The sequence below is a fragment of the Syngnathus typhle genome, linkage group LG16 (assembly GCF_033458585.1).
Source record: "Syngnathus typhle isolate RoL2023-S1 ecotype Sweden linkage group LG16, RoL_Styp_1.0, whole genome shotgun sequence".
Taxonomy (NCBI): domain Eukaryota; kingdom Metazoa; phylum Chordata; class Actinopteri; order Syngnathiformes; family Syngnathidae; genus Syngnathus; species Syngnathus typhle.
This window is the reverse complement of record NC_083753.1, coordinates 1,235,006-1,248,944: the sequence shown is the minus strand read 5'-3', so window position 1 is coordinate 1,248,944 and position 13,939 is coordinate 1,235,006. Positions and strand designations below refer to the sequence as shown.

The 13,939-nt window shown below is 37.8% G+C and overlaps 1 protein-coding gene and 1 long non-coding RNA gene across 2 annotated transcripts; one reads left to right on the top strand and one right to left on the bottom strand.

Moving 5' to 3' along the window:
• Nucleotides 1-865: 865 nt before the first annotated feature.
• LOC133168986 (uncharacterized) lies at nucleotides 866-9,739 on the bottom strand. The gene is made up of 2 exons (XR_009718343.1): nucleotides 9,616-9,739; nucleotides 866-8,936 (listed from the first exon to the last, which is right to left on the bottom strand). It is a non-coding gene; the product is annotated as an uncharacterized LOC133168986 (long non-coding RNA).
• Nucleotides 9,740-9,816: 77 nt separating this feature from the next.
• Nucleotides 9,817-13,686, top strand: pax1a (paired box 1a). The gene is made up of 5 exons (XM_061300758.1): nucleotides 9,817-10,049; nucleotides 10,467-11,099; nucleotides 11,672-11,805; nucleotides 11,943-12,156; nucleotides 12,722-13,686. The coding sequence occupies exons 1-5, from the start codon at nucleotides 10,046-10,048 to the stop codon at nucleotides 12,814-12,816; spliced, it is 1,080 nt and encodes a 359-aa protein (XP_061156742.1). The 5' UTR covers nucleotides 9,817-10,045; the 3' UTR covers nucleotides 12,817-13,686.
• Nucleotides 13,687-13,939: the final 253 nt, after the last annotated feature.

The following is a 13,939-nucleotide window of genomic DNA, read 5'->3' as shown; positions in this document are numbered from 1 at the left end:
CAGGGCTGAAAGGTGAAGAGCAAAACAATGATCTGTTGGTCCATATCCAGAAAATCAATGCTAAATTCCAACAAAAAGTGAGAGGTCCCTTTTTTTAAAAAAAAGTATGTCACATTAGGTACTGCTCATTTTAGTAAAACATGGTACTAAATTTAAAAACAAGTCAGTCCAAGCATTTTTGTGGTGGCTGGTTATCGTCTCCAATCTTGAAGCCAGCTGGATGTGTTAGTACAGAAAAGAAAAGAAAACTATTAACAGTAGCCCATCAAACCTGTCTTCCAGGACTTGCTAGTACTTGTTTGGGTTCAAGTTCAGTAAAGGAGAAAGGGGCAAGTGCGGCTTAGTATGAGTCATCTCGAGGCAAGCAGACAGTCACACATCCATTCTAACCTTTATATCCACAGAATTATTTTTCGTCTGTTTCAATATTTTAAACTTGACATTTTACAGCAGGTATCGCCGAACATTTTGAAAATGAGCGCTACTTCAAGGCTACTGATGAATGCGAACGTCAATGTGAAGACACTGAAAACTATTTCTCATAAACGTGTATCAACAATGTTTTAACGTGGTAAAAACAGATAAATATCAATATGCAATACTTTCTCTAAATATGCGCTAGTGTTCACATATTCACAAGATTCCTAGGAAATCCTAATATGCTCTCATAGGTGAGTTAGCTTTACAACAGACCTTTGTGCTACATAAGTTATGCTTATGTTATGTGCTAACACTTAGCATGGTGACACCGGACCTGATTGATGAGCATTATTCAAATCATAAACATTCAACATTGATGAAATCATATCAATGTAGATCAAATTTTGAAATCATTCTCAAAATATTCATATAAACTTCACGCAAATTAAGTTTTGGGATGAGACACTTGATGATTTTATTTTGATGTCCCCTATACACAACAGTCAAAAAGAAATTCTGAATGTTTCCCAGCTAGGTTAAAGATACAAAGACATTTGCAAAATGAAAAAGTGCGGCTTGGTTGTCATAGACACCACAATAACATGAACTCAAAACACACAGAGAGCTCAGTTATGTTGAAAGAAAAAGAAAACGAAGCATACAGAAAACGAGACAGTGCCAATTTGTTAATCTGACATGTCGAGGGGCTTTTAATGTGAAATGCATACTTGAACACTCCTGTCACATTTGCTGCAAATCATTGCAAGTTCGAGAGAATCAGATTACGGTGCACATGCTCTTTGACACCAAGATGAGCTTCTAAAAAAATAGGAATAATCATAATAAAAAGGAAGTGTGTGGTTCTGTGTGCCCCCCCCTTCATCATTTACTCATTGCTCATATTGACGCTGGGGTAATGAATTTAAAATATATCTAAAAAATAAATAATGAAAAAACATACCCTCTATTTACACTCTCCTTGACATTTTATTATACTTCAAGCATTGAAGGAAGTTGTCAGGACCCATATTTACCTGAAGATTTGATATGGGCCTGCAGGGAAATCAGTCAATGGCACTGAATTTTTTTTATTCGGAAAAATAATATCACAATGGCTTATCTTTAATTATGATCGCAACACTCACAAAGAACATGGGTTCTCAATCTTACTAGTAAATCATAATACATCATGTGTTCTTGGCACCTTTCAGTTGAAAGGAGGAATTAAGTAGTTACTGGCATGTTTTCACGAACTAAACTCCAACACCACAGTTCTTGGAAATATATTTTGTACGTGGCTTTGTTCATACATACAATGGCCACTAGAGGGCATTTGACACCTAATCTTCTTCAATGTATCAGGTTCCTGAATATGGTCACAATACAGCAGGTAGAATTTATGCAACCGGTCGCAGCCAATATTGACTATTAAGGATAATGAAATAAGACATGGGTTATCCGGTTATTATATTCAACATCAGGTTTTTCACAAAACCAAAACAACTGCAAGGTACAAATATCGATATGGCTGACAGTAGGTGGTAATGGTTAAAGTAAAATACAATACAAATTGGAAAAATAGAATAAAATAAAGAAGAATAAGTTTCAGTAATACATATTTTAATTCAAATATGTCATTTTGTGATTGATTTGCTTTCAGAAAAAATGAAATCAAAATACATATCACGTGAAATACCTACATGGAAAAAAATATATATTAAAAATGAAATTTATAACCACAATTTATTCAAAAGATTACTATTATTATTATTTTTATATTATTATTGTTATATCTATTATATTTATTTATTTTTTAAGCTGATTGATTTTTTTCCCTTTTTTCTAGCACACCAGATTTTTGAGCTATTTTCATGTTTTGTTTTTAGGTTTGACCAATAAAAGCTTGCACAATACAGATTTTACCATGCGTTGACATTTAACTATGACGTTTCAGAAATAAAATTCCACTTGTTGCAAATCCTAACTCTTAATTCATAAATATAATGAAATATATTTCTATATAACATAATAATATCCTTCCATCCATTTTCAACTTACTCTATTCATATTATTTTTATTAATAATACGAAGATGATTTTTACTTTGGCTCAATAAGTGGTGAAACATTAAATTCTCGAGTCATTAATTTAAAGCTTTCTATTTGACCTTCGTTCACTTCCCCTCTTCTCTCCTACCATTTGTGATGGCAAACAATGTTTTTCATTTCACCGTGCTTCTTCCTTGTGCATTGATTTAAATGAGCAACAGTCTCTGTGAAAACAATAGACAATGGATGTCAATTAATACTATATAGGTGATGGCCGCACGAACGAAGGAAGCTGTCACCCTTGGGAGGTGGTGGGGGGTGGACTCGCCTCCTTGGAAAAACGGGGGAGCATTGAGGGGCTTTTTCTCTGCCTGCAAGTCCGGACTTGGTTTCAGACCTGTCTGTCCTAACTCAGTGCAAACATGTCAGACATTTCACCACCAGGATGAGTGCGCTCAGCTCCCCCTATAGAAAAGTGAACTGATCTTTACCTCACGCTGTCAGCTTGAAATGCTCCCAACATATCAAATGTATCCAAGCTGCTTCATTAGTTTTTAAAAGGCATGAACTTATTCTTGCTAAACGCCGGCATGCCGATGAGAGAAACGAGGGATTCCTGAAATATGCGCTAACCGTAAAATAAATAGTAATTTTTCACGAGTTGAAAGACAACGTCTCCACATTTGACCAAAAAATAACCATGTGGGCTGAGGTTCTGACATTAGGCACCTACACATCTGCGCTTAAAGGTCCATTTACAGGTGTGGCTCTGTTGAATGTGGACAGCATTACAATTCACAGAGGACGGACATAGAGTTAATTAAACCATCAGCGGCAGGACAAACAAGTGTCCATTATGCGGACGCTGGACTCCGGTTATACAGCTTTCAGCAGAATACCTCCATGACAGGTGACCACAGGCAAGGAATACAGAGTGTGTGTGATTCAGGACGTCCTGAAAGCACGGCTATTGCGGGAATATACACAGGACACCCAAAACAAACCCACTTCTCGCCCTAACTGGCAAGCACGCAAGGGTAGAAATAAGGGAGCGTATTTATGAGCATGTGGTTCAGTGAGGTCATAGTACAAGGCCAGATCTCTGTGGGCCACCAGGAGAGAAGTCATGATGACTATTATTTCGTTTTGAGATTTAGGAAATACCAACACTGGAAGTGGAGATTATGAAGAAAAAAAATCCTGCTGTTGGTCTCAGATGGATTTTTGTCTTTGTTTTGGGTCATCGTAAAAAGTGTTTGGTGGCTCAAGTTCTTCCTCACCAGCCACATCCAAGTGTGCTTTTATGGATGTTGCTTTGTGTCTTGTGCCACTGTCAACATTGTCCAAAAAAGCATCCTGCCACCGAGTCGGAAGCAAAAAAAAACTTGTCTCGTTATGCTGCAGAAAGAAGATTCATTTGAGATGCCTTGACATCCAGATCCTGCTCACTCGATTCCTGGGTGACCTCCACTGGCCCTGACTCCAAGATCAACATTGACAAATACATGAGTTGAAAAAGTAGAAAGTCTTAAACGGACTCTGAGAGAGTAGGACTGAGTTAATTCAGTATTGATGAAAAAAGACATGATACTTGGCAACCAAGGTCTGCGCGCACACAAACACACAGTTCCCCTGTGTTGTGACTTTAATTTTGGCTCTGTGAGGAGGTCTCACTGAATGATAAAGGGCCTGGTTTTGGGAAGAAGACACCCGGTTTTCATAAGGCTATTAATCTTAAAAGCAGCAGCTGTCAGAGCAAATACATTACCCCTATTCCTGACATAAAGAAGATTTTTCCAAGTCCTTGATTTCTGGTTTGGCGGAAAACAATATCACACTGCCTCTGATAGAAGGCCTTGAATAGCCCTTTCCAGATTCCTCCATAATGGATTCAGGATTCTTAAAGACACAGTCTTGCAGCAATTCATGACACACAATTTGCATTTTCAGTTTAAAGTCCACAAATGAAGGCAAGCCTGTTATTAGATGTGTCAAAGCTGCATTTGAGTCGTGAAACCGAAGATGGAGAGAAATTTCACCTGAAGGACGGCACAAAGCGTAAATAAGAAAAAAAAGGTACGGAGCTGAAAGTCAAAAGTTAATGTTAAACATCAGAGCAGACGTGAAATGAAGATTGTGTACAAGGCTTATGTCAACAACCATGTGTGACCTACAATTTTTAAGTCTGTGGCTGATATCCAAGCAGAACACGCATGAATCAGCAGCAGCTGTAGATGAAGTCTGAAGTGCTCCCAAAGTAATTAGGTTCCTCCACTAATTGGTAACAGACCAGCAAAGTTGCACAAGCTAACAACAGACAACTATAGACGGACTCAAATGTGCACGCAACCATTACAAACTTTCGACTTCAACCAGCTGAAGACAATGCTTCCCACCGTGCATTCACCATTTTTTTTTATTTATTATAACCTGTACAAGTCCCTCTAAAGTTCTTCAACGAAACAATCTGGTTTCGATAACAACATCAAAAACAGTTCACAAAGATAAGATTATTTTGTTCAATATAAATCAATCTATAACGGCATTAGAGATTCTCATTTGAGTAAGTCACAACAATTTGAAGAGTTCAATTAAATTCTGTTGAGAACATGGGATGGATTGCTAACTGCAGTTTGAAAATCAGGTTTGGGCGTTTTTCGTTTGCCATGTTTAGACAAGAGGCTTGAGCTGGGAAAAAAAAAGTGCCATTATCTTGATTCACCATGTAGCAGCTCGACCCACCCAAAACCACCCTTCTTAATTACCGAGCCCACTCTAAATAGAAGTATAGTTTGCAAAAAGAAATATCCAAAGGACTTCAACATCAATTTGATTGCTGACGTCAATATGAATGAGGAAAAAACGGACTGAAATAGCATTAAATAGCTTGGAATATAAAATGAAAATAAACATCACACAACACTGAATGGTAAACAATTAAGCTATAATAGACACTGAACAACACCACACGTACTGTGTCAGATCTCCGAAGTAGCATTGACATTATTGTTATTGTCAACATTTTATTATTTTCTAACATGGCTCTCACATGAGAAGCACTGTGCACTCATATTAATGATATTAAATATTGAAGTACTTTCAAAGTATAGGCCTTCAAGAGATTTGCGGATTAATGATCACTATATTCAATTAATGAATGTTACGAAAGTTATTTCAAAATGCCAGAAAAACATTATCCTTTTGTTGCATGGTATTCTAGCCACTGACATCTTTGTGTTTTAGCAAAAGTTACCGACTCTCATCTTGTGGTGGGAAAAAAAAAGTCAATTTTGGACTAAAATAGAATTTCAAATCAAATCCTCATGAAGTTATTTTTCCGTATCTTGGCTGCTATCTTTGTTTTCTGAAAGCAAACACATACACTGTTCTGGACCAACTGTGACACTTACTGCCCAGACCTGATTGTAACCTATTGTGGTAGTGCAAGTTCTCCTTTATCTGTTCAGGATAACACATCTAAAAACAAATGGGGACACCACACCTGTTCTTCCTGAAGTTTTGCAGTGCAAGTTAACATCACTTTTGGGGCCATGAGGAAGCACAGCATGTGAATGCTAAGAAGCGACAGAAATGAAAAATAGATATAAAAAAATAAAAGTAATAAATAAATAAATAAATAAATAAATAAATAAATAAATAAATAAATAAATAAATAAATAAATAAATAAATAAATAAATAAATAAATAAATAAATAAATAAATAAATAAATAAATAAATAAATAAATAAATAAATAAATAAATAAATAACATTGTGATAGTACATTACCAATTAAATCAAAGTCAGATTTGTCTCTAAAGTGCCAAAGTAGCAAATGTTATGTAACACAAATAACCAATAAAGGAGAACAATTGGAGGCTAAACAGGATAAAACTGCTTTTGAGTTAGTTTCGTGGCACAAGCGGAAAGGTGAATAAAATATAATGTGGCATTAACAGGAAACACTCTTGCCTCCAAGTAAATTGTGTTCAGGTAGAAGAGCAAATAAAAAAGAAAGTGCAAACATCCACTACTTAACTATGACTTAATTATTTCCTGTATAAATGACAAAAGTCGCAGATTGTGGAAACAGAACTTAATGTAACAATTAGATGTAAATACTGAGAACATATGAAGAAATATGAGACGTGTTTATTGAAGGTCACAAGCTATTACCCAGCCTGGTAAAAACGGGCATGTCTCACATGGCACCGCTGCACACCCTCATTAGGCGTGTTCGACAGCCCAAAGTGGCGCTTGGGCCTATAAAAGAAGTCAGCTTGCTGTCCCCTAGCCTCCATTTTAGCAAAAACTCAAAAGCAGATATCATCACCTCGAATACATGACGGTTGGGCTGAAGTAAGGGGGGCTGCATTGCAGTAAATTGGTTGGGCTTACCCCGAAATATGAGCAACGCTACGTTCTGAAATGTTCTGTTGTTTGCATTTAAACAATTAAAGTCCGAGGCAAATCTGATTTGAAAAGTCAGTGTTTAAATGTATATAAAGCACATCGTCCAGGTAATATTTCTAGCTCACTGAAGGGGGGTGGGGGTGGGGAGGGGATGGGCAATATCACTCTGACACAATAAAATATAACTTAATGGGTATTTAAAGACGAAATACATTCAAGAAAGGAATCCTTGGATGACACACTAAACCAACACCAATATTTACTGAGGGGGTTTGGGAGGGAAGGGTGGGGGAATTATTGCACCTTGCTGGTGTCAGGTGGTGACCAAGTTTGTTCAGCAAACACCTTTTTTTTTTTTTTTTATGTTTTATGCTTATTGATTATACACTCATAATATCCTCACATCAAAAACCCATTCATCCATCAATTTTCTATACCGCTTGTCTCCACGGGGGTCGCGGGACATCAAAAACAAAAAATTAGAACATTTTGTGAAACTTTTAATTACTATTAAGCTATCTAGAATCTCGCTCTACATTTTTTTTGAACAAAAGGGAGCCGTTTAATTAAATGATCAGTAACGTTGCTGCCCTCTTTTTCCATTAAAACGCTACAAAATACGATCCATCCGTTTTCTGAACCACTTCCATTCTCATGCTTTTAATTCTGTTAGTAAAGTGACATTCACGCGGTTTTCATTTTGCGGTCGACCCTAAAAAAAACTATATTTTGGTGGTTATGAATAAAGTATTTTTCTTTCGTTTTATGCGAGATTTCTTTTAGCGCAACACCATTCAACATAAAAGGAAATTGTTCTGTTTTTTTGGGCGAAAGGTATTGGCGCAGTGTTCAATAACTTTTATTTAAACTGCCAAGGGGAACCGTTCTCTATTGTAATTTAGTTTCGGATATTATATTTAGATTTGCAGCTTGTATTTTGAAAGTTCATGTAGCAAAGTGAAACTATTCACGTGCACAATAAGTGGTAAATGTAATGTCGCTAAATAAAAATGACCATCTGCTTATTTATGCCACTGTACATGTTTTCGAAATTATTAAAACCATGCAAGGCCACACACATCATTAAAACCAAAATTGCGCCATCACGCCAGATGATTTGGTGTGTTTTTTTCCATCTAAACACCTATTTAAAAACATTAGTTAATTAAATAAAACAGCTAGAAAACAATCAACATTTAGGCAACATTTTACGTTATTAAAATATAGAATTTGAAGATCAGTTTGCTTATGATAATATAAAAAAAATAATTCTGATGGAAATACTGCCTTTTGAACATTGTGACAAGAATTATTAATAATAAAAGATATTTTCAAAATTCGGTAGTTTAATTATATTTGTCTTCATTATAAATATAAAGATATATTTTTATTATAAAAAAAATACGCTCGCACTCTCCCTTTAACTATGAATATATTATAGCTCAATACATGTTTATAATAAAATCATTATAATTTTTTAAGCACGTAAACGGCGTACCGACCAGCCAGAAAGCAAACATATGCAATTCTTCTGATGTCCAGCTGGAGGAGTCCTGCATGACAACGAGATTAACACACACGACTTCAGATGGCTTGCACTTAATTTTGGGAGCAATTCCAAAGATACAGCATGTGTTCTCTTGCGTGTCTCGTGACACAAAAAATAGTGCATAAGCATAACGGGATTCCATGTGCTCCAGTGACGACGACACGACGATGATGATGGTGGTGGCGGTGGGGGTGCATAGTGCTTGGAGGTATGGAGGGGGTTAGGGTGCTCCACCTTGTTACCTTGAGGTCGACTGTAAGGTTTTACAAGACCCATTTTGCGAGCATATAACCGATTCCCTAGCGTGGACGGTCTGCAAACATGCTGTGATAATGCACGTCTGTGGAATCCGCACTGACAACCCCTAGTCTGGAAAAGTGGGAAATGTATAGCGTTATTGATTACACGAGGCCACTCCGGTTTGTTGCTCTGGCTCTTTCCTATTGTAAAACTCTGCAGCCCCAAGCCTCTGCAGACATTCTGCACAGTCAGCATGTCGACTTATTATCTGGGGAGCAAAGCAAAATAAATAAATAAATAAATAAATACATACATACATACATACATACATACATACATACATACATACATACATACATTAAAAAAAAGTCTTCCAAACCGCTTCATCCTCACGAGTGTCACAGGAATGAATGAATGAATTGATTAATGAATGAATGAATGAATGAACGAATAAATAAATAAATAAATAAATAAATAAATAAATAAATAAATAAATAAATAAATAAATAAATAAATAAATAAATAAATAAATAAATAAATAAATAAATAAATAAATAAATAAATAAATAAATAAATAAATAAATAAATAAACATGCATCTCCAAGTTGTCAATCTGTTGCATGTATCTACATTTTTAATTGCATGCCAATTGCAACACATAAAGGAAACAATATGCATTAATGTTTTGATATTATCTCAATCATATTATGGTTTACATACGCATAATGTATACTTTCGACAAACATTGTTGATACACTCTTTTCCCTTTTAGCTTTTAGACATTTGGTAGCACTTAAAAAAAAAAGCTGCTTTACGTCAAAATTGCAACTCCGACATTTTTTTGTCGTCGTTTTTGTTTTTCTTCAATACGTTTGATGCCCTCTGTCATTCCCGCGAATGCATATGTAGTGTGTGTATATATATATATATATGATTGGAGTTCTTACCAGGAGGCTGCATGTTGGATGAAACGTTTCCCCTTTCTGCCACTTCCCCTATGCAAAATACTCCAGGAGGCTGCACAGCTCCAACCGGATGAGGTTTGTATTGGCTGACAGCTTTGCACAGCTTTGGGCAACCAATGAAACCGAAGCACAACCTTCGCGTAGAGCAGCTACGATTGACGTGGAGAGGACGCGTCAAATTAATTCCAGCAAAGTTCGGACTTCCCGGGATAACTTCAATTTGCTTTTATCGGATGAAGATCACCTTTGGCGGCCACCTTTATTGCAAGGCGACAGAAGAACATCGCGGTGCTGCAACTCAGGGACATTTAAGTGGACTATTTTTTTGTTCCACTTTATTGTGTGCGTTCACTCTGCCGCCATCTCAAGAGGGTTCGTGTACTTCCAAACATTACGGAACGTAAAGAGGCAAATGGGTAAGGCTGCATCTTATTTACTGTACGCTTGGTTGGTTTGAAGCTGATGGGAAGCGTGTCCGCGCTCACCACGCCTGCGTAAAAAGTCACAATTCCCCTCCAAGCACTGCTCACCATGCGCGTAATATATGTGCATTTTTTTGTCGAGTTAAAAAAGCTGCAATTATGCCAGCACTGCTTAAAATGCATCGTCTTTATAATTGAAATGAAAAAATATATATATATTTTTAAATTTATCTTCAATGATCGAGAGTGCCAATGCAAATATTTTATGAACACCATTTTTTCGGAACAAGACAGTTGGAGGGGCTTTAAAACATCCACTGCACTCGTTGCAAGCATTTTTATTGACACAAAAATAATCTGTGCAAGGTTATTCGAATGTTTTTCTTAATTCCTTCTGCGTTTGTGGTGCAGAGCAAACCTATGGAGAGGTGAACCAACTGGGCGGTGTGTTCGTAAATGGAAGACCCCTGCCCAATGCCATTCGGCTGAGAATAGTGGAGCTGGCGCAGTTGGGGATCAGACCCTGCGACATAAGCCGGCAGTTGCGCGTCTCGCATGGCTGCGTGAGCAAGATTCTGGCGCGGTACAACGAGACTGGCTCCATTTTACCGGGCGCAATCGGTGGGAGCAAACCTCGCGTCACGACGCCCAACGTGGTGAAAAACATCAGGGAATACAAACAGAACGACCCCGGGATCTTTGCGTGGGAGATCCGAGACAGACTCTTAGCGGACGGCGTGTGCGATAAGTACAACGTGCCCTCGGTGAGCTCCATCAGCAGGATTTTACGCAACAAGATCGGGAATCTGTCCCAGCCCAGCCAGTACGAGAGCGGCAAGCAAGCCTCGGCTCAGGCCGGCCTCCCTTACAACCCCATTTATCCTTACTCCTACCCCAACACCATGTCACCCGCTGCCACCAAGATGGGCTCCCCAGCTGGGGTGCCGGTGACGGCGGGACACTTGAGCATCTCCAGGGCCGGCTGGCCCTCTGCACACACCGTCAGCAACATCCTCGGGTTCCGAGCCTTCATGGACCCCGCAGGTGAGCGCAACACCTCCCGTGGTGCATTTTTTTTCTGCACAACCTGTTCGGCCGCAGGACAATATGTCCATTAGGCCACTTTCAATGGGCCTTTTCACGCATGACGTGTGTGCAAACACCTTCCTCACCAGCTCGATCCCCTCTAATCCCCCAACTGCTCGTTATAGACTTTTTCTCTTGACCTTTAAAGTCATGCGGGTTTTTTTACGCTTTCAAAATGGACATATTTGCGTTAATGAATGTTTGCGCGTTAAAATGTTAAACAAATAATTAACTTAGATATATTTTGGACTACAAATAATAAATTAATCAAATACAATTTTATTTATTTATTGTAATCATTATTAACCATCATTTATTAATAGTACATAAAATTACCAGATTATATATTTTTTTGTTTACAGTAATAACGCTACACGTTTTTAGAATCTGTTTCCAGATTATACTAGATTACATTTGTGATGCACGTCATTTATAGGATAAATGAAACATTTTATCATTTACAATTTTTTTTGAAAAATGTAATCTTACTTTTTTCCCCTTTTTCCTTTTTCTCATTTTTTTGAAATCAGCCATTGCTGGGACGGAGGGATATCCTACCAAAATGGAGGAGTGGAGCAGCGTCAATCGAGCAGCTTTTCCTGCAGCTCACTCAGTCAACGGCATCGATAAATCAGCCATTGATGCTGATATAAAATACGCACAGGTAACAATGCATTTAATACAAACAGTATTTTTACGAACAATTTCTTGTCATATTTAGCCTATCTCTTGCAGAGGGGCTCCATTCAACTCCAATCCTATTACAGCCAATCCGTTTTTTCTTCTGTGTATATTCCACAGCCAACCTCCACACTGTCCGGTTATGTCTCAGCGTGTGCATACTCCCCCACAAACCAGTATGGGGTGTACAGTAGCCCAGCGGGCGGCTACGTGGCGCCGGGTCACCACCACTGGCAGCCCCAGAGCCCGGCTTTGTCTCACCCGGGGAGCGGGATGAGCATGCACGCGGGGGAGATCCACTCTCCGATGGCCTTCAAGCACCACGCCCGAGAAGGTACATTCATAGTGGTGGCGTATTTAAATGAAAATACCACATGCTGCATAATGACTTTTCCAGCCACCAAATCTTATAATGCTCAGCCACATGGCAATTCGCCAATCAAAATTAATGCCTCCATTGACCATTCTTTTATGGTACAGCTGCATTTTTTTTTTATCAATTTGTGCCTTCACAAACTATTATAATAATAATGAATCTCAGATTTGAATCACACCAGCAGAGAGCTATTCATTTAACACTATGATTATTAATATGATTATTGTTTGGGTTGTTGTAGAAAGGTGCTATATGTACTTGTATGCTGTACTATCATACATAAATAATAATACTTTAACTTATATAATTAATAGGCCTATATACCTTTCTTACTGCATCAGTCAAAATTCATTATCAATAAAATTACAATTGACTGTATTCATTCTAAAGTATATTTTACTTTGTAAAGCATATCACACCAAGAGCCCCTCTTTGGTACATTAACCTATGGGCTAAAAATGTGGATCCACAAAAAATTAAACATTTTTACAGTATCGACGTATCTTTATTTTTTTAATTTCAGGAGAAAGAAAACCTCCCAGTCCGCTGAGCAAGCAGCAGCAGCATGAAGACTTGAACAGTGTGCATGGACTCAGTCTCCCTACCTCATCATCATAACCGGGACTTTTACCAGCTTCCTAATCAGATTTAACTGAACTCATTTCAACTCCAGTAAGTCTGAACCCAAACAAACATGGGCTTCTCTTCATTTTGTGGATGCAGTAAAGCCAAAACAGGCTTTAATGGCCTTATGAATGTAAGCTTGCATGGATGGATGCATCGGTGCTCCGCAAAGTACAACTATTTTGTCATTAAAAAGAGAAAAAAAAGTTTTGCATGTCCAGATCATCATTGATAAGGAAAAAAGCTGTTAAACGTGTTTTCATTCGTGTTTTCAACTCCATTCTGCAGTCATGGAAAAAAAAAAGAATATTTGCCAAAGCTTTAATTATAAATATATTTTGATAATTTCAATATTAAAGATAGTATTAAAAAATAGAAACTTTTTTTCACAGCTTATTATAAGATCAATAAACATAAAGGGATACTCTCAAAAACTCTCAAAAAAGGAAGACTCATGCTTTTTGGAGCTCTGAACCATTTTCTGGCAGCAGCCTTGAATTATTTTTGGTGGGCTGTTTTTCATCAGGTCTTGCACTTCTCTGCTTCTAATGGCCTGCAGATCTTACCTAGGCCTAGTCTAAGAGTAGGGCCTAATTTGAGTTTCCTGGAATTATAATATTTGTTGGTTATTAAATGGGTTCTTAGCTGGAAGAGCACTCAGGTGTAACCACCCCACCTTTCCAGAGAGTTGTGTACAGTCTGGGCGCCTTCACTGATGTTATCTTACTGGTAATGAAGGCTGCCATGATGCAAATCTAAGGGGTGATGGCGCAAGTTGTGTGTGGCTGCAGCAAGTACAGCAGATCTACTTCCACGAAGCCTCTCCAAGTTTCAGAAAATAAATTATAAGCATTTTCCTCATAACTCCTTCCTACTGAACTGCCATGTTTGCTCTGTGGTCTTCTCAGAAGTTTTTAATAGACTCCCTGACCAATTTATGAGGGCTTGTTGTCTGATGTCACTGCTAAGTTATGCTCGTTTCTATATGCTAATGTCATTTGTAGTGAATAGAGTCTTCTCAGTGCCTTTGAAATGTTTTTGAAAAGGCTGAAAATATTTGATGGAAAGCAGCTTATGTTCCAAAAGCATCATTAGTGTGTACTGAGTGAGGTTATAT